At 35.4% G+C, this 27,424-nt stretch overlaps 2 protein-coding genes across 3 annotated transcripts; one reads left to right on the top strand and one right to left on the bottom strand.

The window, feature by feature from the left end:
- Window positions 1-1,700: 1,700 nt before the first annotated feature.
- Window positions 1,701-5,281, bottom strand: LOC136417987 (cytochrome P450 9e2-like). Its single transcript, XM_066403873.1, has 8 exons — window positions 5,188-5,281; window positions 3,664-3,870; window positions 3,434-3,600; window positions 3,213-3,378; window positions 2,888-3,053; window positions 2,629-2,839; window positions 2,330-2,575; window positions 1,701-2,270 (listed from the first exon to the last, which is right to left on the bottom strand). Coding segments are annotated over exons 1-8 (1,596 nt in total). The 5' UTR covers window positions 5,190-5,281; the 3' UTR covers window positions 1,701-1,839.
- Window positions 5,282-9,777: 4,496 nt separating this feature from the next.
- LOC136418755 (sodium-independent sulfate anion transporter-like) lies at window positions 9,778-21,265 on the top strand. 2 transcript variants are annotated; one of them, XM_066404933.1, is made up of 11 exons: window positions 9,778-10,112; window positions 13,489-13,661; window positions 15,913-16,077; window positions 16,181-16,462; window positions 16,518-16,738; window positions 16,876-17,023; window positions 18,465-18,665; window positions 19,335-19,637; window positions 19,698-19,843; window positions 20,394-20,565; window positions 20,618-21,265. In XM_066404933.1, exons 1-11 carry the CDS (start codon window positions 10,069-10,071, stop codon window positions 20,806-20,808), a joined length of 2,046 nt encoding a protein of 681 aa, XP_066261030.1. In that variant the 5' UTR covers window positions 9,778-10,068; the 3' UTR covers window positions 20,809-21,265. The 2 variants fall into 2 exon arrangements, with proteins under 2 accessions (XP_066261030.1, XP_066261041.1); XM_066404944.1 differs by lacking the exons at window positions 9,778-10,112; window positions 13,489-13,661 and adding an exon at window positions 15,041-15,413.
- Window positions 21,266-27,424: the final 6,159 nt, after the last annotated feature.

A 27,424-nucleotide genomic window follows, 5' to 3' on the forward strand; every position in this document is an offset into this window, starting at 1 on the left:
CTATAGTGTCGCGTTACTTAGATTCATTCTGTTTGAAACATCGCACGAGAGAATTTAGATTCAGTGATATGGACAGGTACTCATTGTATGTATTTGTTTGTTTCTGATGGGAATGGGCAGCAACTGCGTAATTTTTGATCATTTTTACCGCAATATGATAATAGAACGTTAATTATTGTATTCAATCTATTAAATTCTTCACTTACATTTTGCTTTTTAATCTGTGAAAACAGAGATGTTCAATTTTCTAAAACTAGACGTCTACTGGAACGTATTATTTTGACCTTGATGCTCGTTTTAGCAGCTGGATCAATTGAAGATTTCAATAACAGTCGTGCGTATTGCGCAACTGCTATGGAGCATTGTCTTTATGGGAAATGTAATTTCACTTATCGCGATAAAATGAAAGTGTTTGTATGAGATTATCGATCAGTACTTATGATAAAATAAAATAAAGCCAAAGGACGAAATGATGTATTTACTACTACTGTTCATTCAAACCTAAAATAGAGTGAAAGTAAACAAGGAGGCGGCGCTTCCGCGAGCGCCAGAGTCGCACTCAGATAGATTTCAAAGAAATTAACAAAAATTAATTGAAAAAACAAATATTTTATATTAATGAAATAAAAAGCTGAAAAGTGATGAAAATTACGTTACAGCGACTTTTTTCCTAAAAATTTGTATATTACAAAGATACAAATTTAAAAAGCTTATGTTTAAAGTTTGAAGGTGCTACGTTAATTTGTGTTTGTTTTGGAGCTAGGGTTAGGACAGGCCAGACAACAGTTACAAGTCACTCTATGACCCATGTATTGTATTATCACATATGTTGAATGATCCCATGAGTAGTGTGGCTCTCTCTGCAGTACTGTTTAGATTCAGAGCATTGTTCACAGAAAGTTTTAGATGTGAAGAATCCACTGGTATTTAGGTAATAGCTATTAAGTAATAATTAAAAAATATTAACTAGGCTCTTTGTTTTTAGGAAGGCTCGTAATGGGATGATGCCACATGGTGAACATATGGCTGGTTTGTCAAGAAGTAATGAAAGAGAATCTGGTAGTAAGAACACATAGTGGGTGAAAATATATCATTGGAATCTATTGGAGTTTCATAGTAACTATATTGATTTTGAGATGCATGTGTTTATTATAGAAGCAATCACCCTGTATTACGTGGTATTACTTCTACGTTTTGCAGTCACACATTTATATTGTCGCCAAATTTCTGCGTCAGAGCCCGTAACTTCCAATCCTGGAATAAATTTCACCAGGATCAGATCAAGGAGATCAACTGAAAAAATAAATTCAGTTGTTCAAGGAACTTTACTCAGCTTTTTATTATGATAAACAACGCAGTTGAGGTATGTTGAAATACATTGTGAGATTAGTTTACCCCTTTTTGATGTTGCTTATTGTGATATAAAGTGGAGAATTTTTCCCATAACTTTTTTTTTGTTATGATTCACATTTCTTTCTATGCCAGATCACTATTGGAAAATGTTATCTATAATTTGTTCTCCAAATATATTATAATTGACTGATAATTAACACATTACCTGATTATTGTCGGAATGTTTCCTGCTAATTTTTGCTTTTTCTTTTAATTATAATTCCTTCTTTTCATTTTATGAAACTAATAGAGGTGTGAAATTGTTTGAACTGACCATTATATGAATATTATATTTTATTTATTTTTATGAACAAACAACGATCCTAAATATATTACCAATTTATAAAAGGTTCCTTTAATAACCTAAAATAACTCTAAAGCTAGCTTTCATTAGTACATAACAATGAATACACTTATGCAATAGCTACATACATAGTGCTTTATCTCTTATAAAGATTTTAGTCCCAAAGGTATTCCTCCTTCAGGAGTCAAAGCGATGGATTTGCGAACGAATTTTAACGGAATCCGTGTGTTCTTTGTAAGAACAACTTCAAAGTTTTTCAATAAATAAAACATAATTGCTTTGATTTCCAATAGAGCAAATCTGGACCCAATGCAAGCCCTAGGTCCTACCCCGAAAGGCAAATAAGTGTAAGGCAAAATATTTCCCTTGTTTGCCTCTGAAAATCGTTCTGGTATGAACTTTTCCGGATCAGGATAGTACTTTTCGTCATGGTGGATGCTTATTATAGGGATCCATAAAGTATCATTTACTTTAAAAGTAATTGTGGGTTCTCCAGGTGATGTTGGTTCCAGAGTATATGGTTTCACGCATATTCGGTCTGCTGCTGGTGCCACCGGCCACTTCCGCAAAGATTCTATAATAATTTCATTTTGATTTGTAAATAATATCTGAACTCGTGGTAATTACACTTACCTGAAACCACCATGTCCATATATTTCATGCCAAGTATGTCTTCATATGAAGGTTTTCCGTTACATTTCGCCCAAACTTCATTGATTTCTTTCCTTAGTTTGGCTTGAATTTCTGGGTTTAGCGCTAGTTCATAAGCAATGTAAGACATGGCTGAGGATACTGAGTCAAATCCAGCCAAAAAGAACACCATAGCTTGTGAGGCTATGTCTTGGTTGGTTATGTTTACTTTCCTTTTATGGGGTGTAGCTAAAATTGATTACATTGATGTTGCAGTATTTTGCCCACATTTTGGGGACCACCTGATGCATCCGCTTCTTCTCTAATAACTGCAAAACCGTCATCTGGGATGTCCTCTTCTTTCTTTTTAGCAGACCCTCGCTTAACCTCCAACAGCAAGTTGATCATATCGGGTCTCACTACTCCTTTTTCTTCCCTCAACTTTATAGTCTCCTCTATGATATTTGTGAAAAAGACACGAACTTTTTTAGATAGGAAACCGATATTAAACATCTAGAAAGATTTGTTATTGTAGGTTCGCAGCTAGATTGAGTGAATTACCTTCAGGAACCAAGGGCACACTATCACTGCAAGGAACTTGAGTAAAATTGTTATTTTGGTGAAGTCCGAAACTTCCTTCCCCATTATATAGAATTCATTATTAGGCGTTTCTAATGAATTCACTTTAATGCCGAACGATGTTGAGGCGATAACGTCTGTGGTGTATCTTGATTTAAAACAAAACATATAGATTTCTGGTAAAAATAAACGGGCAATAGCTATGTGGATAACCAGTTAGGAAATGCGCTTGAAATTCTGTGGGACAAGCGATGCGATGTCCCATGACGCAAATCTTGAATTTTAAATGGACAATCTATGTCTTTACCTGCAAAACGAATCTTTCATATTCAGTTCTAATAAATCCTCGTTTTTGCTTTTAAAAAAAATTGCAAATTTCTCTGCTTCTTCTCTAATAAGTTCATACATCAACCGCATTTTATTGCTGGTGAAGGAACCAGATAACACTGACCTCATATCTCTCCACCTTTGACCTGAAATGGATCCTCAAGTTGAAGTATTTTGTTCAGGGTGTATTTGACTACGCACCTTTCAAGGCAAAGAGATTTTTACTCCATAGAGGATCGACTTCCTCCGATACTGCAAAGTTACCATGATCGGTGAAATAATCAAAATCTTTGATTGTTAGTTGTTTAATGATTTCGGGATCCTTTAATACAAGAGTTGGAAGGTAAAAATGGTACATTCCAACGTACCTGAAATTTCACTTTACACTAGCATGGATGTTTTGTTAAGCCAACGAGGCGTTAAGGAAATACTTGCTGCCGGGATGCATATTATACATCCAATCGATCCACTCTTTCACACCTTTAATTCTGAAAATTGTAGGCCAGGAATCTCCAACTATAAACCAAGGATGTGCTTGGGGCACTCCCATGTTTTTCCAATGGCTGTATGGTTTTATGTATCCTTTCCATATTATAAGAGCTATCAAAGCTATAGTTGCGAAAATCCAGTATACGATCCTAAGAAAAGGCAATTAATTGTCGCGTACTGCAAACAGGATGAATAATTATATTAAAAGTATAGTATTTTTAATATCCGTTGATAACTTCGTCTACAGAAGGAACGACAAAAAAATCGCGATGCGAAATGAACTCATAACTGCTAACGCTCTCTAATATTTCGAATACCTAAGCCAGTGGACCAAAACGAATGTTGCCTCGGTCTGGCTTGCGAAGCGAAGAATATTTAAGATGCGCTGCCACTCCTCATAGAAACGGGTACTCGTGGGTGTAAACAAACTGAAACCAGTGGCGCCGACGAAGGGCGTTTTAAGTTGAGTTTTTGTTGCTCATTTATTGTGTTACATAGTTAAGTCATATATAGTTTCATATGTACAAATAAAAGATCTGAATGTATCAGTTAGGTATGGCTTATTGCTGTTATTGCACTTCTAACCCCATCGAACTAATTTGGGGACAACGCAGAGTGGAAAAATTGTGTAGCTCATGTTATACCAGAAGAGAACGAGTATCACGTGTCACTTCCTGTCGCCTCAATAATATTCATTCAAGCGTCGATGATGACTCCACTGGTGACGAAAATAATGAAACCTGTAGTTAAATGTAATAAAAAAATATAGGCTTTGTGACGCCTATGTCGTGAATTCTTTTAATATAGGTCGGAAAGAGTTTTTCCGCAGTTTCAATTGATAATAAACACATTATGTCATACGCAATACAATGTGCAACAACTACGTGGAATGCTCGCCAAACCCCTCTCTAGAACAACTTGTTGCGTTGTGGTGGTGTTTACTTTTTTTAACTCTGCGTTCATTGTGACGTGTTAACGTAATAAATGTTAATCTGTCAAGACCGGAGTCAGGGTCATTCTTAACACGAGATTAAAAAACTGCCTCCATTCCCATATATTCTGAGTTAACACAAGGGACAAGGTTAATACGTATTTTACAAAAACAAGCCTAAAATGAATTAAAGTTTATCAAGTTAAGCGTTCGCTGTTAGTGATTTGACGCGGTTCTTGTTTCCTGAAGCAGATTATTTTTAGCTCGCATAGTTAATTTGTGGGTTAACATAGAAATGAAACACTTCTTTATACAGCCAGGCTCTAACTCTATAGTGTCGAATTACTTAGATTCATCCTGTTTGAAAGCTCGCACGAGAGAATTTAGATTCAGTGATATGGAGAGGTACTCATTGTATGTATTTGTTTGTTTATGATGGGAATGGGCAGCAACTGCGTAATTTTTGATCATTTTTACCGCAATATGATAATAGAACGTTAATTATTGTATTCAATCTATTAAATGCTTCACTTACATTTTGCTTTTCAATCAGTGAAAACAGAGATGTTCTACCTTTTAAATCTAGACATCTACTGGAACATATTATTTTGACCTTGATGTTCGCTTTAGCAATTGGATTAAAGATTTCAATAACAAAGTCATGCGTATTGCGCAACTGTTATGCAGCATTGCCTCTATGGGAATTGTAATTTCGTTTATCGCGATAAAATGAAAGTGTTTGTATGAAATTATCCATCAGTACTTATGATAAAATAAAATAGAACCAAAGGACGAAATGATGTATTTACTACTACTGTTCATTCAAACCTAAAATAGAGTGAAAGTAAACAAGGAGGCGGCGCTTCCGCGAGCGCCAGAGTCGCACTCAGATAGATTTCAAAGAAAATAACAAAAATTAATTAAGAAAACAAATATTTTATATTAATGAAATAAAAAGCTGAAAAGTGGCGAAAATTGGCGATTTTTTGCTAAAAATTTGCATATTGCAAAAATCTAATCTTGAAAAGCTTATGTCTAAAGTTTGGGGATGCTACGTTGACATATGTTTATTTTGGACCGCTTTTAGAGATTTCCTCTTTAGAGATAAAAAAAATTGGTCATCGATACGTGATTCAATACTTCTATTTAAAAAGGCTTGGTCTATCCATTAAAGCGAAGTTAGATTCTACTCCGGGGAAATCTGGTCCTTCGTTGACAACTGTAAAATGTTGGGTGACGTGGTCGTACGAGCTGCCAAGGTGAACCCAGTAGTGGTCGACCTAATGAGGAGACTACTCCAGAAATTGTGGTAAAAATCTACGAAACTGTACTGGAAGACCGTCGGCTAAAATTGCGCGACCTAGCAGATATGATAGGCATTTCGAGAAATACTGTACATCGCATTTTGACGGAACAATTGGATATGAGAAAGCTGTGCGCAAAATGGGTGCTACGATTATTCACAATTGAAGAAATAGCGCCGTGAGAATGTTTCAAGGGAGTGTTTGACAAAGTTTCGTAGCAATAGATCCGAGTTTTTGCGTCAATTCATAATCATGTATGAAACATGGATCCATCATTTCACATCTGAGACGAAAGAACAGTCAAAATAATGGACTCAAAAGGGGAAATTCGACTCCAAAGAAGGCGAAAACCGTTCCACCTGCTGGAAAGGTGATGGCGTCAGTTTTTTGGAATACACGTAGGATAATTGTTATTGACTATCTCCCTATAGGAAAAACAATAAACGGAGAACATTACACAAATTTATTGCAGCGTTTTAGCAAAGAAATTAAGAAAACGCGATTGCACTTGGCGAAAAAGAAAGTCTTGTTTTTTTTGTCTTTTGTTTTATTGAAAAACAACGCACTAGTCCACATTTCTGTCATCGCGAAGGCCAAAATCAATAAACTTGGTTTCGAACTTTTTTCTTCACCACTCTATTCGCCAGATTTAGCTTCCTCAGATTATTTTCCATTTCCAAACTTGAAAAAGTGGCACGGTGGAAAGAGATTCGCCAATTTTGTAGTAACCTCAAAATAAAACCTTTTGGGACGTTTTTTTACTGGCAATGGCAAACAGGCACCAGAATCGGTGTTGGACATATTCACTCACTTCCACAATACAGGCGATACTCATGAAAATGTTGTATCACAATTTTATACTTTTCTTTGTTTACTATTAATTAAATTTTTATTACTTTGTATTTCTTGCGGTTAGGATGTTTAGGTTGCTTGGTTTATACAATACATACATCTACACCGTAGCTATTGGAGAAAAACCACGTAAAGAGCAGAAATTGCTAAATAATTCGATATTACTTAGGTACTGTTTCTTTCTTTCTCTCACTTCTGGTGTTTTAGACAGAGAATATTCACGCCTAAATACGATGCTGCACTCTTGCAGCCAATGGCATTCAATGTTCACATTGAATTTTTGTTTACTTCCATTCTATCTTAACTTTGAATATAGTATAACAAAAAACCAACATTAATTTAGTGCAAATGACCAAATAATCATATAAGGCTATGACTATAACCGCTTATTTCAATATACAGTAGGGACTCTCGTATCCGAACACCCAATATCCGAAATCCTAATATACGAACATTTTATTATCCATACGTTCTGTTATCCGCACAACATTTCGTGGCTAAACGAAAGTAACGATCAGAATATACCTTCTCATATTGAAGCATTTGAGTCATTAAAAAAAGGACTTCAATGGTTTAAGGCACAACAGGAATGTAATTCTACCCAATTTCTGTTGTAATGTTTAATGCAAAAAAAGCAATCGTTCTGTTATCCGAATATTCCCCTATCCGTACACTTTTGTATCCCTATTAGTTCGGATACAGGAGTCTCTACTATATCTAACAGTTAAGACTAGTAGGCTGTTTTTAGCTGCAACAATCGAATGTCACAGGCCAAGGAAAAGCGTTAGGAAGCCCAACTCTACCTCTGCTACTCCCATAATTCCAACCGACGAGAAGACCGAAGAGGACCAGTAGAGGATCGGCCCAAAGCGCAGGGAAGAGGAGAACGACAAAGATGTAACGCCCATATTCCTCCTTCACCACCTACACATTTGACCACCACTAGAGTCCGAGTTGCCTTCAAATGGGAAGAACTCACCCAGGGATATGACCATTAGGCGTGACGGGATTTTTGATTAAAACAAACAACGAGGTCGAAGACACCGAGACGTTAAATTTGCCCATAAAGCAAAAAAATCATACAAATTTCATCTCGATACCGCCACAGCAATACAGAAAACAAACTTAGATCCTCAGATATCGCCGTTTTAACCAGGTACATCCCTGTTTCCGCAAGGATGTACCTGGACGCAATAGATTGTCTGTTTTGAAAACATCTGGAAAAACTGGGTGTCCAAATCAGATTCTATGAAAGAACGATTTCATGGCAAAGAGGAGCACTCGCGATGAGACTGGCGATCTAACCGTATGCGAGAGACTGCACCTATCCCTGCTCCATGCAGCCGAAGCAACCAATTTGACTACCGTACAGAAATATGTAATATGTAACGATATGTAATGAAAACAGTATTTTTCCGGACTAGTTTAATTATACCTTATTTTCGAAGACATCGTGTAGACAAATCGTAATTTATTCTTCTCGCAAACGACATGACTAATTAGAATTTCAAATCGCCTATTTGTTTAATTAATCTAACCTTCCCGATTAAATATTGATGTTTTTTTGCATGAAATCATATGATCTCCGCTACCTGCAGATTGACGTGCGTTAGATTGTCGCTCAATATTTACGCATTAACACACCGTAACGTAATTTGCATCTTTGCGGCGTTCGCTCAATGTTTACCGATGAATATATTGCAGTGCAATTTGTATTTTGCATGTGACAAGTGGCAATTTTAAGATTAAATATTATACGTAGGCGTGAAGTTGTCAAGCTGTGCTTGCGGTTACTATTTGAATAAGTTATAATCATAAATTTGCGAATTGAGCTTAATGTTGTGGCATCAACCAGTGTTTTGTATTTGTATTGTATTTGTGGGTACGTGAGAAATTCGTTACATTTCCATGATGTAGATATTTCTTAACTTAGGTGCCCCACAAGTAGGTCGCCTTAGGTTTATCAACCCTTAAAACCTAGATGTAGCATCTGTGCATTGTCTATATAGCTCTCATATACATGTTCGCTTTATTTAATGGGTTTTTCTCAGACCCTTTATTTTGGAACGTCTTGTTGTGGGAACGGAACCCCTAACCAAAGATATTTAAAAAACAAAGTAGGCCACCAACGCAGACGCCACCCTAAAACACTTTCAGTCGACCAATCACAAGAAAGCACGCTTTTTTTGCCAACGCCCTCTTAGCCTCTTTTTCCGAATTTATAAAAAAATATTAAAAATATTAAATATCACTTCATCCGTCACATTTTCAGAAAAAGAATTACCTCAACTAATAAGCAAAAAAAATTATAAAAACATGTTTGTAAGATTTAGATTTTTTTTCAAATTAACCGACCGCATACCTTTCATGGTTGTTGAGATCCTCATGATTTACCTCTAGAAAAAGGGTCCTTCATTTAAAAAAGTCGTAATAATAGTTAGTTGCAGCTAAACGTAGGACAGGGGGACTAAAGGCGCAATTTTTTGAAACAGGCTGTATATACGAAACCAAATTGCGAAAACCATATGACTCTAACTTCAATAATAACTGAGATACCCCGTCAAATAATCGAATTTGAGACGCCCTGTAGAAGAAATTGGATAGGTAATTAATTTGAAACGAGCTTTAATCTGGACTCGGCAATAAAAAAAGAAATTGGGGGTCATGGGTCTCGACGTGTTCGTATATCGTTTTTAACAGAACACGTATTTGCCGGTGCGGAATCGGTTTCCAGAGATTGAAGAGAGGCCAAAGCACCCGACAAAATCGTCACCCAACGTTTCCATTTCCTCGAAACGTCTCCAACAGCTCGGTTACAAAATTTTCGAAATCTCACGGAAGCTGTCAATTACCATTAATACCATTAATTTTCTCTCGGACTATCTAGTTTCGACTACTACAGGCTACCGATTTCTTTTCTGTAAGTAAACAAAACAAATCTAAAATTCCTATTAGTCGTGAATACGTTAATCAAGAACCGGTATGAAAGCACCTCTGTACGGTAACCCAGAGGGCGCGCATGTGTTGCTCAGATGAGGAGCTTTGATAAGTAAACTTAGTGAACTACTTAGGTGAAGGTCACCTGACCGGTAGTACAAAACTCATGCGAATTTTGAAGAGCGGATAGTTTGCGCTGGAAAATTTTTCAAATTGCAACATTCTCGATTTTGTCATTTCCAGTGTCAGACACGTTGTGTGTGTTAATTGATTTGTTACAGAAAGTTCAAGTTGTCGGTGCGATACCCTTATATATTCACAAAATGAAGTCTAACAGAGATAGGAGAAGTCATTCCGTCACATTCGTGTAAGTAGTTTAAACTTTGCTTTTATTGGTCAAATCGGCTCAGGTCAGCACCACTTTCACAGAAGAACGCAGCAATTTCTAAGCACGCACCATATACCTCGTAAATAGATATTTTAATTCGATTCGGATATAACATTTCCTTTTTTACTACCGGCCACGAAATATGCACTAACTGTTCAATTTTTTTACCTGAAAGAGGTAACGGTTTGTCGATCAGGACCGGAAAGTTGGCCTGAGAGGTCGATAAAATTGTATTCCCTGTTACTTTATTTTCCGATTCCTGTCTGTGATTCATTCATTAACCCCCAGTGCATAGACGACTATCATTTTTGGTTTTCTAATAGCTGATACTAAAAGAAACTTTCCAAGTCGTTTTGGAGCAAATGAAAAATTGCTTCTGTGAAAATATTTACCTCAATGAGCCATCAGCAATTTTTTCCAGTAGAAACTCCAATTTTATTTTCAATATTTGGACAATTTTGACGAACCGTCTTCCCGATATATTTAATTGCCAATACATCGAGCGAGCCATGAAAACATTTGAGTGAAACTCTATCTGGGCCACTCGACGCCATAATGAAAGAAATGACATTTGCACTTATTGCTGAGGCAAATTAGGGCGAGATTTTTTCGAAACGGTTCTGGATGGATAGGGATTATGTTACATGTCGGTTGCTTAAGATTTGACGTAGAACCCAAAATCGAACAAATATACAGGGTGTTTCATTTAAAATGAGAAAATTGGTCTCACACAAGTAGCAGCCGGCAACAAGGAAAGGGATAAGTCGGTGTAAGATGATGCTAAATTATAAGTGATTATTTACGAGTAGGTGTAACTGGTATTTTCATGAGAGCAGAAAGACGAAATGCTCGACAGTGTTTTTTCTGGAAAAACGCACTTAGGCCACCAATATCAACCATTTTATTTTTTCTCAAAGAACCTATAACTACTTAGGGAACGTTTAGCAGTACGTAATTACAAGTGCATCTCATACTGAGACATAGAAAGACATAGAGATAGAAAAATTTTTCCAAGTGGCATTTCCAAGAACATAACAAACAACGGTAAAAATCATGCGATTTCTCTAATTTCTTTATGTTATAAACTCTATTATTACCATAACGTTAAGTACCTGGGAATGCACGTGGGAACACCTGAAGCAAATGCATAAATTATGCGCTTTTTTAGATACTCTAAAAAACGATTAGATAGATGGAAAAAACGCTGGCTACAAATAATGCCGTTCGAGAATTTTAAAGCGCGTAGAAATGAAAAAATATACAGGGTGTTTCAGTTTTAACCGACATAACTTAATATATTGCATTATGTTGTAGTATATTTTTTCCAGTAAAACATATGCGTCGTTTATAGTCGTCAAGACCTCCAAAATTTTGTTGAAGAATCTCTAGTCCCTTGTGAAGAAATTCAGAGTTTTCCACTTTTTAAATTAATTTTGCACCTCCTGTATCTGCTAAAGGAAGCCTTATCGGGCGTTGGTTTATATCGCAAACTGGCATTATTTTCGGACGTTCAATATGCTATTAAAGTTATGCGGGTTAAAACTGAAACACCCTGTATAATGCACTGAGACTTTCATTTATCTGTTAAGTTGGATATTCCAACGATACAAAACTGGAATCTCATTGTTAAGTTGAAACAATCACTGACAAATTACGGCGGTGATTTGCACCACTCCAATTATCGCGATAATTCCCTTGCCCGTCTTAGCGAAGTTGCAGCAAACTGAAATATTCCAATATTGCCGCCATGTTCGAAGATACGATTTATGGAATTCTCTACTCAAATAGAATTCGTGCAACGAAAATAAAGCGATAAGAAAAACGATTTTTTTAATCGCTCCTACATTCACATAAGTGGCAAAGTGTGAAGCGCTTTTGGAACGACCATAAAGATAATTACAAAAGAACGTTGGAAAACGATAACTTAATATGGAATTTTTTGCATGCAAGGAAAATTTGTTAATACAACATAGCCACGAAGATGTGATTCATTCACGATCGTTCCTAGTATGGTTTTTAAGAAAATACATGAACAATGGGATAACAAAGTTGAGCAATACAAAGGGACCAGAATTGTCTCCAACAATTTTAATGCATTACAGGTGGTTCGTTATTGGTTTCGCTTAATTGACGGCCGCTTTTTCAATCTTTACCCATGATATTTTGATTTAAATAAAATACAGGTTCCCTACTTAAATACGCTCGTAAAAAGGCTTCATCGGTCGACAGTAATAGCTCATTTGAATACATATTTTTTTCCATGTTTTTTTCTAATGACCGTCAGGCCAATACAAAGTACGATTTATCATGTTCTCACGTGTCATATTGTTCCATTGGCAGTTTCGGTACTACATAAAGCAGCATCCGTATTTTTCACAAGAATACGAAACTGCGAAAAAGCTTCTCACTGTGGCGACATAAAATGGGGATGAAAACTTACCGACTCCTCCCTAACTTGCATCTCCTGAGGATGCATCAGGAGAATAGAAATTATACTATCTACGTCTATTTTGTTTAAGAGCATCTCATCTGTATCTTCAAACTCTGATTGTCTAGGAGCTCAAATGCAAATTTTTCGCATGGGTTTAAAAACGCTTTTCCTTAGGAATCTATAAGGTTAGCCACAAGGCCAGCGAAATTACCGAATTAAACTGAACATATCTCTTCCACGACCGCTTTTTTGGCATTTAACACCATGGCAGTCAAGTTCATTTATAGAGGTTAATGCGACAATTTTGCATATACATTCAATTTGAGTAATTCATTACATCTTATTCGTCGAATACAAATTAAATTTTTTATAATAATATACAGGGTGTATAAAAATGCGACATACACTCGTCACAAAATTTAGCCAGTTCAGTCAATGGCATGAAACTATTTTAATTCTATTGATTTAAGACATTTTCATTATCGCAATGTTACGTGTATACAGGGCGTCTAACGGTCGAAGCGCCCTGTATACACGTAAACCGCAAATTTAACACCACTCTAGTACCGAGCGACCATGGCTCTAGATTAGTTCAATCCGTCATCAGATTATTAACCTTTTAGCATATGGTTGTTAAAAGATGTATTTGGAATGTTAATATGCAGAGTTAATTAATCACGCACACTTATTTAGCTATTCTATATTCAAACATTAATTTATTTAACATTGAGACTTGATTTGGGGGAAAACCGAATAAATCCACTTTTATGGAAATCGACAAACATTGCTTCGCTTCGTTATTAACGCTAATGAATGTAAAATTACGGCGTACGACTGATGTAGCTATGACCGTAATAAGCAGTAAGTAACAGAGCGGGAAAATTGCCATTTGGAAGATTGAAAGACTTTATATTCTGTTTGTAGAGGTGATAGCGAATTGAACCAGAATTCGAAAGATTCACGTCACGATGGCGGAGATAATCCAGACTACAACTATGAGAATCCAGCTTTTACAGCATCTACCAACGATCTTCAGGATACATTGGAACGAGATGCTGCCACTAGAAATCCACTCTCTGGAAGCAACAACTTTATGGGTAAGATCTTTGAAATGTCATGTATCCCGGTATATGATCCAAAGTAGGTACAGAGTGAACTTAATTCTTTACACATTTACGGTATCTCGAGTTTTCTCAGAATCTAGAAACTTTTTAATAAACTAATATACGTTGCCTTGGCCTCATTCTAGAAAACCAATGGTTGATGCAGTTTTAGCCCCTGACGACCCCAAATGCGAGTATCTTTGTGAGGAGCCGTGAGTGATACTTATCGGTTGGGCAAAGCCGTGTTCCCACGTATGCCTCTCACCCGTTCCCTTTCCGTCCCCGAGTCCGGGTCATCTTAATTAACATTTTATAAAAATATCTGAAAATATTTGAAGAAAATTGCTCCGTATCTCTGATAGGCAGGCTCCTTTGAAGTACCTAGGTACCTCACAGAACGTTAGCAATTATTAATAAAACTAGTCGCTTTAAGATTAGTACCAATGCAGTAGCTTGATCTAGCAGTGCCCACAGACACAAACTGTGTTTTTAATACTGTAGCACAAATCTTTAAAAAATGATATATGAACAATATCTTGGAGTATTGAATTATAATCAGACATGTGACTTTGTTATTAGTAATAATAGGGGATGATGGGGTAAGCGTAGACAAAGAGTTAAGTTAAAAGAAGTTTTTTCAAAAAGTGAATAATTGAATTATCATTTATGATTGAATAGTTATTTATAATGGTAGTATAATGGTAGTAAGTAAGTAATGTGAGGTTTTATGAGATGAATCAGTTTGCGGCTAAGTAAGCGGATCCGTGAGTAAAATTTTATTACGTACGCGTTACACGAAACGTTTCATGCCCGAGTTCTCGTTAATCTGCTAATAATTTCACTTTCAAGTCAGTGCTGAAATACCTCCAAAATATCTGTTAAAAGATATTGATTTGCCCTCTAGTCAGTGTTCAGTCACTGTCGGCTCCACAGTGAATCCATGTGTCACCTGCAGATTGTACAGTGTCGTAAAGAGCTCTTTATAACCCAACCGGACATAAATTATGTAATACACCAGAAACTATCTTCTGTTGTTTAAACTAAAAAAGTTAAAGTGTTTGGCACTATTAAAAATCGCCTGAGGCTGGCTTAGAGAAATTTGCATATAATTTACATCCGCTATTTCAGCTGATTAATTCAGATTTCCGTCAAATGCGGAATAAAAAAAAATTGCAAAGTGAAACATGGGAAATTTATCTGTGAAAACAGCGGAATGTTCCCATTGGAGAAAATATGAGGACTATTTATGTTGCGATAAGGATTTGTTATCAAATAAAGGTAACAGTCTAACAATGAAAACTTGGCGTGGTGTATCACGGTGTTTACAGTGGCAAAGTTGAATAATCTTCCGACCTACCTACCGCAAAAGTCTGGGTTTCTTGATGTTTTTTTAGAAAAATCACAATTCGGTATTTTCTCTCTGCTGCACCCCAAAAACTGTCTGCATTTACCCGATTTTCCGGCACCGGCCTAATAACTTGTACAAACATCTGACCTGATATTATCAAAATATAAATACCATGCACATATAACCGAAACAATTTTATGATCCCCGACAAGAATTCGATGCAAACATAATGGGAGCCGGAGTGTTTTGTGTGCTCTCAGTGACTTTGATTTCTAGTGACTCAAGAGTGACACCTAAATTTCGATTTTCCCCACTGTGAAGTAATGACTAGTCCGGCAATTGGCCCCTCAGGGAGAAGGACAGGATGTTTAAACCGTTTCCGAGAAATGGATATGAAGGTATTTTATCTGGCATGAGGTTTTCATGGATAAAATATTTTGGTTTTGCTTAGGATCGACAATTTCGAAACCGAAATTAGAAACGACGATTATCGCACTAGCTGGTAACTTTGACCTATTTCCTCTTGTGATTCGAACTTGAAATGTGATATTTAAATAAGATGAAAAAAAGTGAATAATTCCCAAGCTATGGCGAACCAGTTGATTGAGTTCTTGAAACTGCATTTGATGACCACCTTTGGTTGCATTTGCTTAAGGTTAAAACCAATATGTAAATGGAGTCTAATCTTCATGATTGTGGGTATTTTCATGTGATAAAATTAAAATCCATTATTTGAATAATTGCAAGAAAGAATTATTACTGTAGTCTATTATCAAACATATTTTTCTCTCATTAAAAAACGCGTTACAAAAGCGAAATGAAGAAAGTAAGAAGCGGTTTCTCTATTCTTTTACTTTTCCCGATGGTTAATTTCTCAAAGCCATTTTTTCTTTTCAGTGATAGAAGATTCTTCTCAATCCCACGCGTCTTACTCACACAGAGTGAAAGATGCCTTCCACATAACCAAAAGGAAGCTGGCTGGAATATGTACAAAGAAAACGTTATTTAAGAGGATACCAATACTGAGATGGCTTCCCATTTATAACGGAGAAGCTGCAATCGGTAATGCTGCAAATTCCAAGTTCGATTCATAAGTCCACAAAGTCCAATGCTACAGGATCCGGAAAAAGTTACTAATATTCATATCTCTTCTCTCTAATTATAGGAGATCTTCTGGCAGGCGTCACTGTAGGCCTAACAGTAATCCCTCAAGCTTTGGCATACGCAAACGTAGCAGGCCTACCTCCTGAATATGGGCTTTATGGCTCCTTCCTAGGTTGTCTAGTCTATATATTTCTTGGGAGCTGTAAAGATGTTCCTGTGGGGCCCACGGCAGTGCAGGCTTTATTGACCTTCCAAGCACTCAGTGGAAAAGGACCAGAACACGCCATTCTGTTGTGCTTTATCAGCGGTATTGTTCAAATACTTATGGGGCTGTTTGGATTAGGTGCGACTTGGCACTTGGGAGTTATTGCTGGATTAATTTTTAATATTAATTGTAGGATTTCTTATTGATTTCGTGTCTGGTCCGGTGTCTTCCGGGTTTACATCTGCTGCTGCCTTGATCATTGTGACCTCACAAGTAAAGGATTTGCTTGGTATTAGCGCTTCCGGGAACACCTTTGTGGAAACTTGGAAGAGTATATTCCATGACATATTGAACACCAGACTGTGGGACACTTTTCTTGGGTTTTCCTGCATCGTTATCTTGCTCTTGATGAGGGTGAGAAAAGAACAATTTTAAAACATGCAAATGAATTCATAGTATTCCTAATAAATTAAAGTGCCATTAGCTTATTAAATGCTAATTTCCTTCGGTTTTATTTTATTCATGTCTGGTATAATTCTTGTGTTTGTTAGATGATAACGCAAATTAACATTGGCCGAACAGAATCTCCGACCAAGACTGAAAAAATCATCAACAAATCACTCTGGATTTTTGGCACTTCAAGGAACGCAATATTGGTGATCGTATCTGGTGTCACTGGGTTTTTCTTTTGCCAGCATGGTAAGTATATATAGGGTCCGTCATATACGGAATAATTATATATGGAATAATGGCAATAATTGTTTTAACAATTTTTCCATCAAAAATTGTTTCAATTAAAAACGACAAGACTAATGTGTTATCACTTTTTGATAACCTTGAACTTTTTTCTTACCTCATAACAATTCAGCGAAATCCAACTTTAGTTTTTCAAATGTCACTCTCTATTTCCAGATTGTTTTATGGAATCTAACTTATTTGCTGATACAGACATATCAAATTTTATTTGAGTTAGATAAGAAAAATTTAGAGGAAAAAATTATTTTCCTTATTGTATTAAAAAAAAAATTGATCAGGAAAGCAAAATAATAAAAACATGCTGTGTATTTTTTAAAGGTCAAGGAAATAGCATTCCAGAAATTCCAAAGTTTAATTTAAAAAAAAAAGCAGTACGAATCTTTTGCCTCGTGAAGTAGAGTGGCCAGCCCGGTCACCTGATTTAAATTCCTGCGACTTTTTCTTTAAGGGTCATTTAAGAAATCAAGTTTATAAAAATCGGTCAAATAACGCAGGTGACTTGAGGGCTCGTGTCGTCGATGTAATGCAATCAATCAGGCAAAGTATATATGTTCAGGTTAGATCATTTATGCAAAGAATAGCGCTGTGTTTGGATAACAGCGGAATATATTTTGAGCAAATGCTTTAAACATTAAATAACACTTAATTCTTGCATGCTGTAAATTGTTATTTTGCTTTTGCCATCGAATTTAATTTTTTTGAATAAAATAAGGAAAATAATTTTTTCCTTGAAATTTTTCTTGTCTAATTTCAACAAAATTTGATTTGTCTGCATGCGTATAGATTATAGATATATAAAACATAGTTTTCATAAAACGATTCGGAAATAGAGAGTGATGTCTGAAAAACTGAAGTTGGACTTCCTTGGAACGTTATGCGGTAAAAAAAATTTCAAGGTTATCAAAAAGTGACTTTTACTTGAAATATTTTTTCACAGAAAAATTATTTAAAAACTGATTGTCATTATTTCATATATATGACGCACCCTGTATTGGGACATGTATCGGAAAAAGTCCTACGCTAAAATGATCATGTGGTTAATAATTTCCCGTCGTGTAACATTTACTTATAGGGGGCAATTTAATTACTCCGTAAATTATCCATTGGACTTAATTAGAATCAGGTATCACTTAGTTAAGTAGAGGCAAATTAAATGCGAATAAAGAATCAGATTCAATTATGACAAGCAAATATCGGGTATTTCGATTAAAATTACCCCGCTACTTAATTATTACTAGAAATGGTTAAATATTCGCGATTCGAATGAATTGAATCAATTAAGGTTTTTCAGACTTTAAGATAATGTGTAAACGGTGTTTCTGTGTAATTTGGTAGTAAACAGAGCATCTATATTTCTCCATGAATACTCAAATTTAATTTGCAGGAGAACCTCCTTTTAAAGTTATCGGATCCATACCGCAAGGGCTCCCAGATTTTAAACTGCCTCCATTTGGTTACACCTTAGAGACTAATGGTACCACCATGGCAGTTTCCTTCACTCAAATGATCTCAGATTTGGGCAGCGGCCTCATCGTTCTGCCTTTAGTAGGAATATTGGAAAATATATCTATTTGCAAGGCCTTTTGTAAGTAAAATTCTTGGCCGCTTATGTTGCGTTTTTGAAGACACTCAAAGAAGTAATAGAAGTAACATTATTCTAATCCTCCTTTTGGATGTCTCCAAAACAAGTGAAATTTATACTATAAAATGCGGATTTATGGGTAATTGACTTATCTAAAGGATAATGGTGATGGTCGTTAGACAGGTATGTGTTGATGCTAATTGCAGCCAAGAGTAACATGACATATGACGTATGACATTTGGAAAATCTTAGTTCAATGATGTCATATCAAAGTCCCAAATTTCAAATCACTATATATGTATATGATAACTGAGATCTGACTATTTACATTCGAGTTGAGTCACCGGGTATAATAAAAAACCCTAATGCAATAGCAATTGTTATTGCAGCAAGAAGGTTTCACGTGACTCGTTCTAACAAAATCTATTGTTTTATTGCGAAACACGTTAACTAAATCAGGAATTAGAACTTTTTAATCAAATTAATTATTCATTATATGTATTATACGTCTTAGCATTCTTTACTGTGTCATTCAAGATAGCAGAAATCACTTTCTGGGTTTATTAGATTTTAATTATTCCCTCGAGCTGCTTAGAAATCTAGATCCAATATTAACACGCAAATCACTATCAAAGTCGATCCCCAACTGAAATTCTTGTTTCAACGTTTTAGCTAATGGTAAACCAATTGACGCCACTCAAGAATTAATCGCCATCGGAACCTCTAACGTGGCAAATGCCTTTGTTCAAAGTTTCCCTGTAACGGGTTCTTTGTCCAGGAGTGCTGTCAACAATGCGAGTGGAGTGAAAACACCTCTTGGTGGTTTGTATACAGGAGTCCTGGTGATCTGTGCTCTGCTATTCTTCACTCCCTACTTCTACTACATCCCCAAAGCTACTCTAGCAGCGGTCATTATAGCTGCTGTAGTCTTTATGGTCGAGGTAAAAGTCGTCAAACCCATGTGGAGATCAAAGAGTGAGAGCATATTTATTTATTTATTTTTTCAATGCAGTCATAGTTTCCTAAATTTTCCAGAAAGTGATTTTTTCTTGGCGATTGTTACGTTCATATCGTGTCTGATATTGCCACTGGAACAAGGGATCCTCGTTGGAATTGGCATCAATCTGATATACATCTTGTATCATGCAGCACGGCCTAAGATCAGTGTTGAAAAGATGATGGTGAGTGTAGTTATTGCCGTAAGGTGTCCCATTAAGTTGAGGAGATTTTTGCACTGTGATTTGGAGCTGTATCAACTAGGCGATATTTCCCTTCTATGAAATATCTCACGAATAAAAAAACCCAGGTAAACAAACCAAACATGTGATCGCCAGCTTGGTCGCCGCTGACTGGTCAGTCGTGTCGTCTGAACCATCGACGTGCCACAAGGGCGAGGGCGTTTCATAGGGTTGAACTTGTTTTAGTTTGAATGGAAATTATTTATTGAGCGCATAATCGAATATAAATTAAACTTTTTAACTGGTTAATATACAGGACGTCATAATTTTTTAAATACACTAGATATGGTTAAATTCTAGTGCCAATTATCCTCAGAACTTGTTTAAAAAAACTCTTTCAGTATAATAGTGGGCTGATTACGGTCCTGTTCAATGCTTTTGTCTTGAACAGATCACGTGCATTTGTTTAAATGGATGTTTTATATTCGTAAGACATACTATAGAGTTAATTTTATCTTTTCAAAATATTTTTATATGATTATGCTTTTTCCAGTCACGGGAGGGTACCGAATACCTCCTTCTAACCCCAGATAGATGCCTCATCTTCCCGTCAACTGATTATGTGCGAAACTTAGTTACCAAGCATTCAATTAGACAAGGAATTCCCGTCGTTATCGACTGTTCCCACATTTATGGAGCCGATTATACAGCGGCAACAGTCATTGGTTAATATTCAGTGTTTTTTTAAAGATACAAAATAATCTTCTTAATTTGTAGAAAGTTTAACCTCAGACTTTGCCTCACGAGACCAACCGTTGATGTTCTACAACCTGAAACCTTCAGTCAGTTCTGTATTCGAAGGTTTAAGTCCTAAAGACTTTGTGGTGTTTTACGACCATGAGGAGGTGGACCGGCTATTGAAGAATAGGTCATGTATTAAGAAGCAAATGCAAATTATGGAAGTGTAGTCCTAGTCTACTAAAGTAAAGGTTCCTGTAGCTGTATATAAGAAGAGATGTTATTATATGCTCAAGAAGGAGAATAGAGTAGTCGCATAAGGAAGGTTTCTCTAAAGATCTACCAGAGTTAATATATGATTCAAGTGCTCGAAGAGCAGCAACATCATATATGTTTCTGGCTATAATTTTGCGTAAATGCAGATAATTTTGGGTCATGAACCAATATGCCATTGAAATGTTATGGGTACTACGTAGGTAGCTACCTATACCTTTATACATATATTTTTGGGTGTAATAACCCACGTACCAAGTAATAATGACACAATATTATTTGGTATTTTATCGGTATCTAAATAAAACAGCCTGTGATATTCAAAGTTAATATTGTCGATGCCAGGCATTATTATAGGTTTAATGTAAAATATTACACTTGCTATTATATAAACTGTATTAAAAACGAACTAAATATTCCTTTCATTTCAAATTCTTCCTTGATTTGACATTGGTGACGTAAACTATTTGAGTAACTCGAGTTTACGTCATCAATTTAAGACATGCGCTACTTAATCTGACGTCAGAAACTGAAGTTGGACTCAACACCGATCAAACAAGCTTTGCGTAGTACAGTGTTCGATAGGTATTCTCTCTTAATACCTCTGTCCCATTTCTATTTGAAGAAATTAATCTTAATAAATAGTAAAGGATTATTAACCTGTGTACTTATAATTAGGTAACCTACGTAGGGTATTGAAAGATAAGAGTCGAATGGCATCCAATGTGGTTAGCACGTACCTACCTAAGTACTTCTAATTTATTGAACAATAAATTATTGTTATTCTCAACTAAGTGCAGGTGAACATTTCGTATTAGAATTTCTTTATGATCGGTGACCATAGTAATTTTTTAAATTCCACATGGATTTGTGAACATTTTAATTTCCAATTTGCCAAACTTTGCCTTAATATGATATCAAATAAGTTGGAGAAATTATGACGTATTTAATGTAAGGAAATCGACTCTCCGTCCCTTAGATTCCATAAATCGAATCCGAAAAGTTGAACGATGGCTACAACGAGGTTTGTTCTACATTGCAGCCGCATACGTAGAGTAAATAGAAACCAAAAAAGCATGTTTTTAATTTCGATAATAGTTTTCCGCAATTATTTCAATATAAGTCGAACAATTAACTGCAATAATCAGTTGGAAAAAATCTGAAAACTTTTTAAAAAAAGCGCTCAACATGTATGGCTACTAAGTGCTTTTTGCGCACTAAAATTGTGCTTCAGGACTCACATAAATCTGATTTAAAAATGTAAATGCATTGCAATTAGTTCACATTGTATAATAAATTATTATGTGCTTAATAAGGTTTTGAAACTTATTTCACATGTTTAAGACATTATCGTTCTCAATAACATAATGCTAGGCAGCTACTGGTAAAACCAGGGTGTTCCTCGTTAATGAGCTTTCGGCGCACTGCTACGAAAGAGAAAATCAGTATCTCTATCTCAAATACATTTCGATCGCGCATTTATACTATCAAAACGATAAAACTGTATACGCTATAATTTAAAAAATGTTTAAGATAGGTAAAGAATGCGCTTGCATACATAGTTTAGGAATACCACTTTTCTTGGAGGCACTTTGTAAATTTTTACACTGCATGCTCACCACTATGCCGGAATTTTTTAAATAACTTTTGTATGAATCGACGAAAAAAAAAAGAAGAATTTGGCATCCCTCTATGGCCAATAAATAGGAATTCTGATGTTATTGCATTAAAAAATTACTTGATTAATTTAATTTGCATGCATGTTAAGTTATTAACTATGATCAATTATTACGTTACATCTTTATAATTGTTACCTTTTAAATAGCCGTTTCCAATTATGATCACTTTTTTATCACAGTTTATCGTTCCAGTCGTAATGATAAATCCAGCTGATGCAACTCAATTTCCTGAAGAATAATCCCTTTCAAAAAATTAAATATTCATTAGCTGCGATGGTTTTTCTGACCACAAATCCACCTGGGCGAGTCGATTAATTAGTTTCTCGGTACCAAATTCAAATACCTGGGTTTGTTCCGAATGAGTAGTGAGCAGTGCGGTTGGGGAGATTCCCACTCTCCCCTTGAATTTCATACGGCTTGATTGTAATTAGTCATTATTTTGTCCTACATTCACTTTCTAGTAAAAATACTGAATAAGGTAATTGCAATGTTCTTCCGAAAGTATACTATGAACTTGCAGGATGTAAAAACATTTGAAATATCTATTTAACAGTAAATTATTACGAATTAGGGACTAGATAGGTGTCACGGACTTTAGGAAAATCCGTTCGGGTATTGTTTCTCCCCACTCCTCAACGTGCCTACGTCTTAAGACACTGTCACGCTGCTCATAATCATTATTGTAAGAAAACAGGCACAATTTATTAACAATTCACGGCTGATATGTGAAGACCGAGAAGTCTATTGATTACTGTTAGTTAGATCGCAATTTTCTGCTATTTGACTCTGCCTAGATCGGCCACAACTCACATTTACCACATATGTGTTAGGAAGTAGATTAAAAATGAGACACTTTATCCCGCAAACTGCACTCTTTCTTCACCTTTCCAAAAAAAAAAAAAAACGGAAAAAATTATATGGAACCAAGAGGCCTACACAAAATCACTTTTTTGACTGTCTTACCTTCTTCTCCCTTGAAACACGCTCTGTTTATATTAATATCATTAATATCAGGTTACAAATTGGGCCGTCGACTCACTGTGTTAATCAGAAAAATAAGATTGACTTCAAATACTATTGGTAAAATATTTAATTTCTCTAACATATGTATATTTATAATCTCAGTATTTGAATTGGCGCTCTGAGTCGAAAATGTGTAATCCCATCATCGTTATAAAGCGATTACCTAAATCTTTCGAGCATTTCGAAAAAAAATAAAAATCTTACGCAATGGTTGATCCTTAAATCAAACACCAGAAAGATCCTCGACCTTCGCAGTCCTTCTTACCTCATAAAGTAATTGTTAACCTCTTTTTGTATATTTCTTATATATTATTGACCTTCAAAACGCGTAACTGATTCACTAATTTTATAGTTGTCAATCGGAAATGTGTGTGATACAATTAATAGACGCAATTGTTGCAATTTCGAGACCATTGTTTAATGGCGCCGTCACGCTATTTATTCCTTCGAATACATCTAAATAAATTCGATTTAAAAAAGAGTTGGGTCAAACGTGGATTTGGTGCCATTTTACAATGCAAATCCACTCTCGTTTAATTGAGTAAACACACGTAATTGACGCTGCCTAGGAGGGAACATGAAGGAGACAACTTTTTCCTAAAGTGGCCGAAGATTAGGTCCAGGTGTCTCTCAAAAAATATCATAAAAACTACGGGGGTGGATATTAAATAAGGAAACCTATGCGAGAAAAACGTGTAAAATAAAAATTGGGTATCGTGATGAAATGCTTTCTCTGACATAATAGACTGCCACAACAGCTTGGTAATTTCAAATCCTTGACGTAAAATAAAGAAATGTAAAAGATATCTTACTCGATAGAATATTCATTTGTATATTTTATTATCGAACTATTCGAATGCTAATTTCCATATTATAAATATTAATAACGCTATTAGACCAGAAGCACTTCTCAAATTAGTGAAAAAACGATTCATTTTTTATGCACCAAAACCAGTATCTATTGGATATATCAAATCGTATTAAACCTCGTTCTCGACATTATAGATCTTTATTGTATTATAGCCGAACATAATGAGTGATCACTTGAAACTACCACGGAGTGAGCGGTGAACCGTAAACGTACGGCGTTGATTCAGTGATTTGGCATTTATCACCAAACATCTGCCGACAACACGTCAACCGATGAGTTTATTCAATACGTGCTTCTGACATTTCAACGCCTACTTCAATTTAGCTTTAATGGTCACCCTCTACATTCATTTATTTTCTTCTACCGCAGTCTCAGTTTTGAAGCAAACTCCATGCTGCATTAAAAAATATATAACAATAATACACCTTTCATAAACATTCAATTGGAAAATAATTAAGTTTTGTAACATCTATAAAGTACGGACAAGCCAACTCTGGTAATTTAACAAAATTTGACAACTCTCTTTGATCTATCGGTCTTTGTCGGGTAACAAAGCATGTTATAGTATAATTTGAAAAATGTTACACAATTTTGTTATATGTAACAATTATGTATTATTTTCATGTTTTGTTAACGTGTTGTGCTACAGAGTCCGGATGTATCTTAATATTTTTATAGGTTTCTAGAGCATATCCAGCTACTTTCCTTGTTCCCTCAATTATCGATTATTATATCTTTAACTGCATATTTTTGCTAAACTGCGTAGCTTATAATTTAGTGACATTTTTGACATTTTAATTTATTAACAGTGTCAAGCCTTAATTTCTCATAAAAGTTCATTGTTTCTGTTATTTTTATAGATGGAGATAGTCGGACGAGGAACTTGTATCGATTCAAGGGACACAAGTTAACGGATCAATTTTTATTATATTTTCTCATAGGACTTATAAATATCTATCAATCGATAAGCTTTATGCGCACACCTTTACGTAAAAATTTTAACCGCTATTATGGTTATATTAAACAATAGAGCTATAATTGATATCTTGCATGGCAAATTCAGAAACATGTGTACCTCAAGTATTTTATACTTCGCTGCAAACAACACAAAAACCGCAATTATTTACCACTATAAGTATTATTGCTCTTATTTTAACCTTAACCTTAACAATGGAGATAATCTTGTTCGCATCCAAGGAAACGCATAACCTTTGATTGCTTCAGATAAATCGCTATTCGCTGCATGTTTTACGGCTGTTACGGTGATAGACGTAGCATTTCATGCTTGGTTTGTTGCACAATTAATGGGATATTAAAAGAGTATTTTTAGGGCCTGCATTGTCACTAAAGTTACAAAATTTATTTGAAGCTTGAGGTCTCTAAAACCATCAAAATGTTAACTGGCAGGCATTTTCTCCCGCCTTGGATAATTTTATATTGTAACCTTTTATGAGTAAGCTAAACACGTCTGCGAATAACATGGATTCCCAAAGTAAATCATGTGAAACACAGCATAGCCGGTCTACTAAGAATGATTCGTATTCCAAAAGCTAATAATTGAATTGTACACAAATAATAGTACAATAGTACCGAGAGAACTTATCACGAAATAGCATAGATGAGGTTGGCCATTTTTACAGAAAAGGAAGTTAAACATATAAATTTGGGCATGTGACCGATGGAATCTGTTATTTATGTCTCATAATGATGTGGACATGGATGATCACCTGATTCCGATATATCAATAAAATATATGACGCGGGTGCAGTAAGGACAACACGTAAATGACCATTCGTCTGTTCATTCAAGGCAATTCCAAACAAATATTTCTGAACAGGAAATTCGTTTGTGATTTAAATTAGAGAACAAGGAACAAGACATGTTAGGTCACAAAAGAATTAAATAAATTATCAGCGAAGAGCTTTATTGCACCGTTTCGCAACTAAAATGAGACTTGGGCAAGTTCAGTTATTCAATTTTGGGGCCTTTTTATCATGTCACAACTACCTTTCAAACTTAAACTCTTTTAAACGTAATTAATTATAATTAAACGCAATTAATTAACGTATATTATGTTAGATAGTTTTTGTAAATAAGACAAACGTAAATTTCTGGAACACCCACCAGATGCAATTCATCGTAGTCGCTTCGAGTGTACATGTTTACATTAAAACTAATCAACATAAACACACTTGACCACCCTTCATGAAAGCCTGCATACATATGGAGGATTATTTAAGTACGTGGTCAAATTTCAAGAGGTGATTCTTTGACTGACTGTAAGACGAAAAGTTTATATAAACGTAGGTCCGATAATGCTTCATTTTCAAATACAGGGCGTCAAACTTTTTTATCGTTTTTCTGTAAAAATCTTGATAATTCTTTAGTCGAATTTGTTCAAATTTGGCAGTGCTATTTATGCGCCACAGACTTTTTTTAAACTTTTATACTTTTTCGCATTAAGCACAGCCATGGTCACCCAGGTTACCGGATTTAAATCGATTAGATTTTTTTCTTTGAAGGCATATAAAGTTCTTCGTTTATAGAACTGAGAACATTGGAGATTTGATCCAATAGATACGGGATTCATATAATTAGATAATATATAGGCCAGAAATATTTCAACGTGTTCGCCAATCGATGTTAACATGAGCTAATGCTTGCATTGAAGTTGAAGGAGGACATTTTCAGCAACTATTGTAAATTTCGTGTTACTTATTGTTAAAAGCTTTTTTGCTAAAAAAATACTTACCATTTTTTAAGTGCAATTTTAATAAAAGGTTTTTTTTATTGGATTTTTCTTAAATTTCCGGCGTTACATCTGTGCACGCCACTAGCAAAAGGAGACAAACAATTCCTATCTTCTAAGATTCCTTTGTGTTATATTAAAAAGTGTCACCAAATTTCAGCCTCATATTAATTTACGCATTCTTGTTATTTAGGAGTTTTTTTTTAATATGCAACGATTTAAAAAAAAAGCTTGACACCCCTGTATCTTGA

This window comes from Euwallacea similis, chromosome 2 (assembly GCF_039881205.1).
Source record: "Euwallacea similis isolate ESF13 chromosome 2, ESF131.1, whole genome shotgun sequence".
Taxonomy (NCBI): Eukaryota; Metazoa; Arthropoda; class Insecta; order Coleoptera; family Curculionidae; genus Euwallacea; species Euwallacea similis.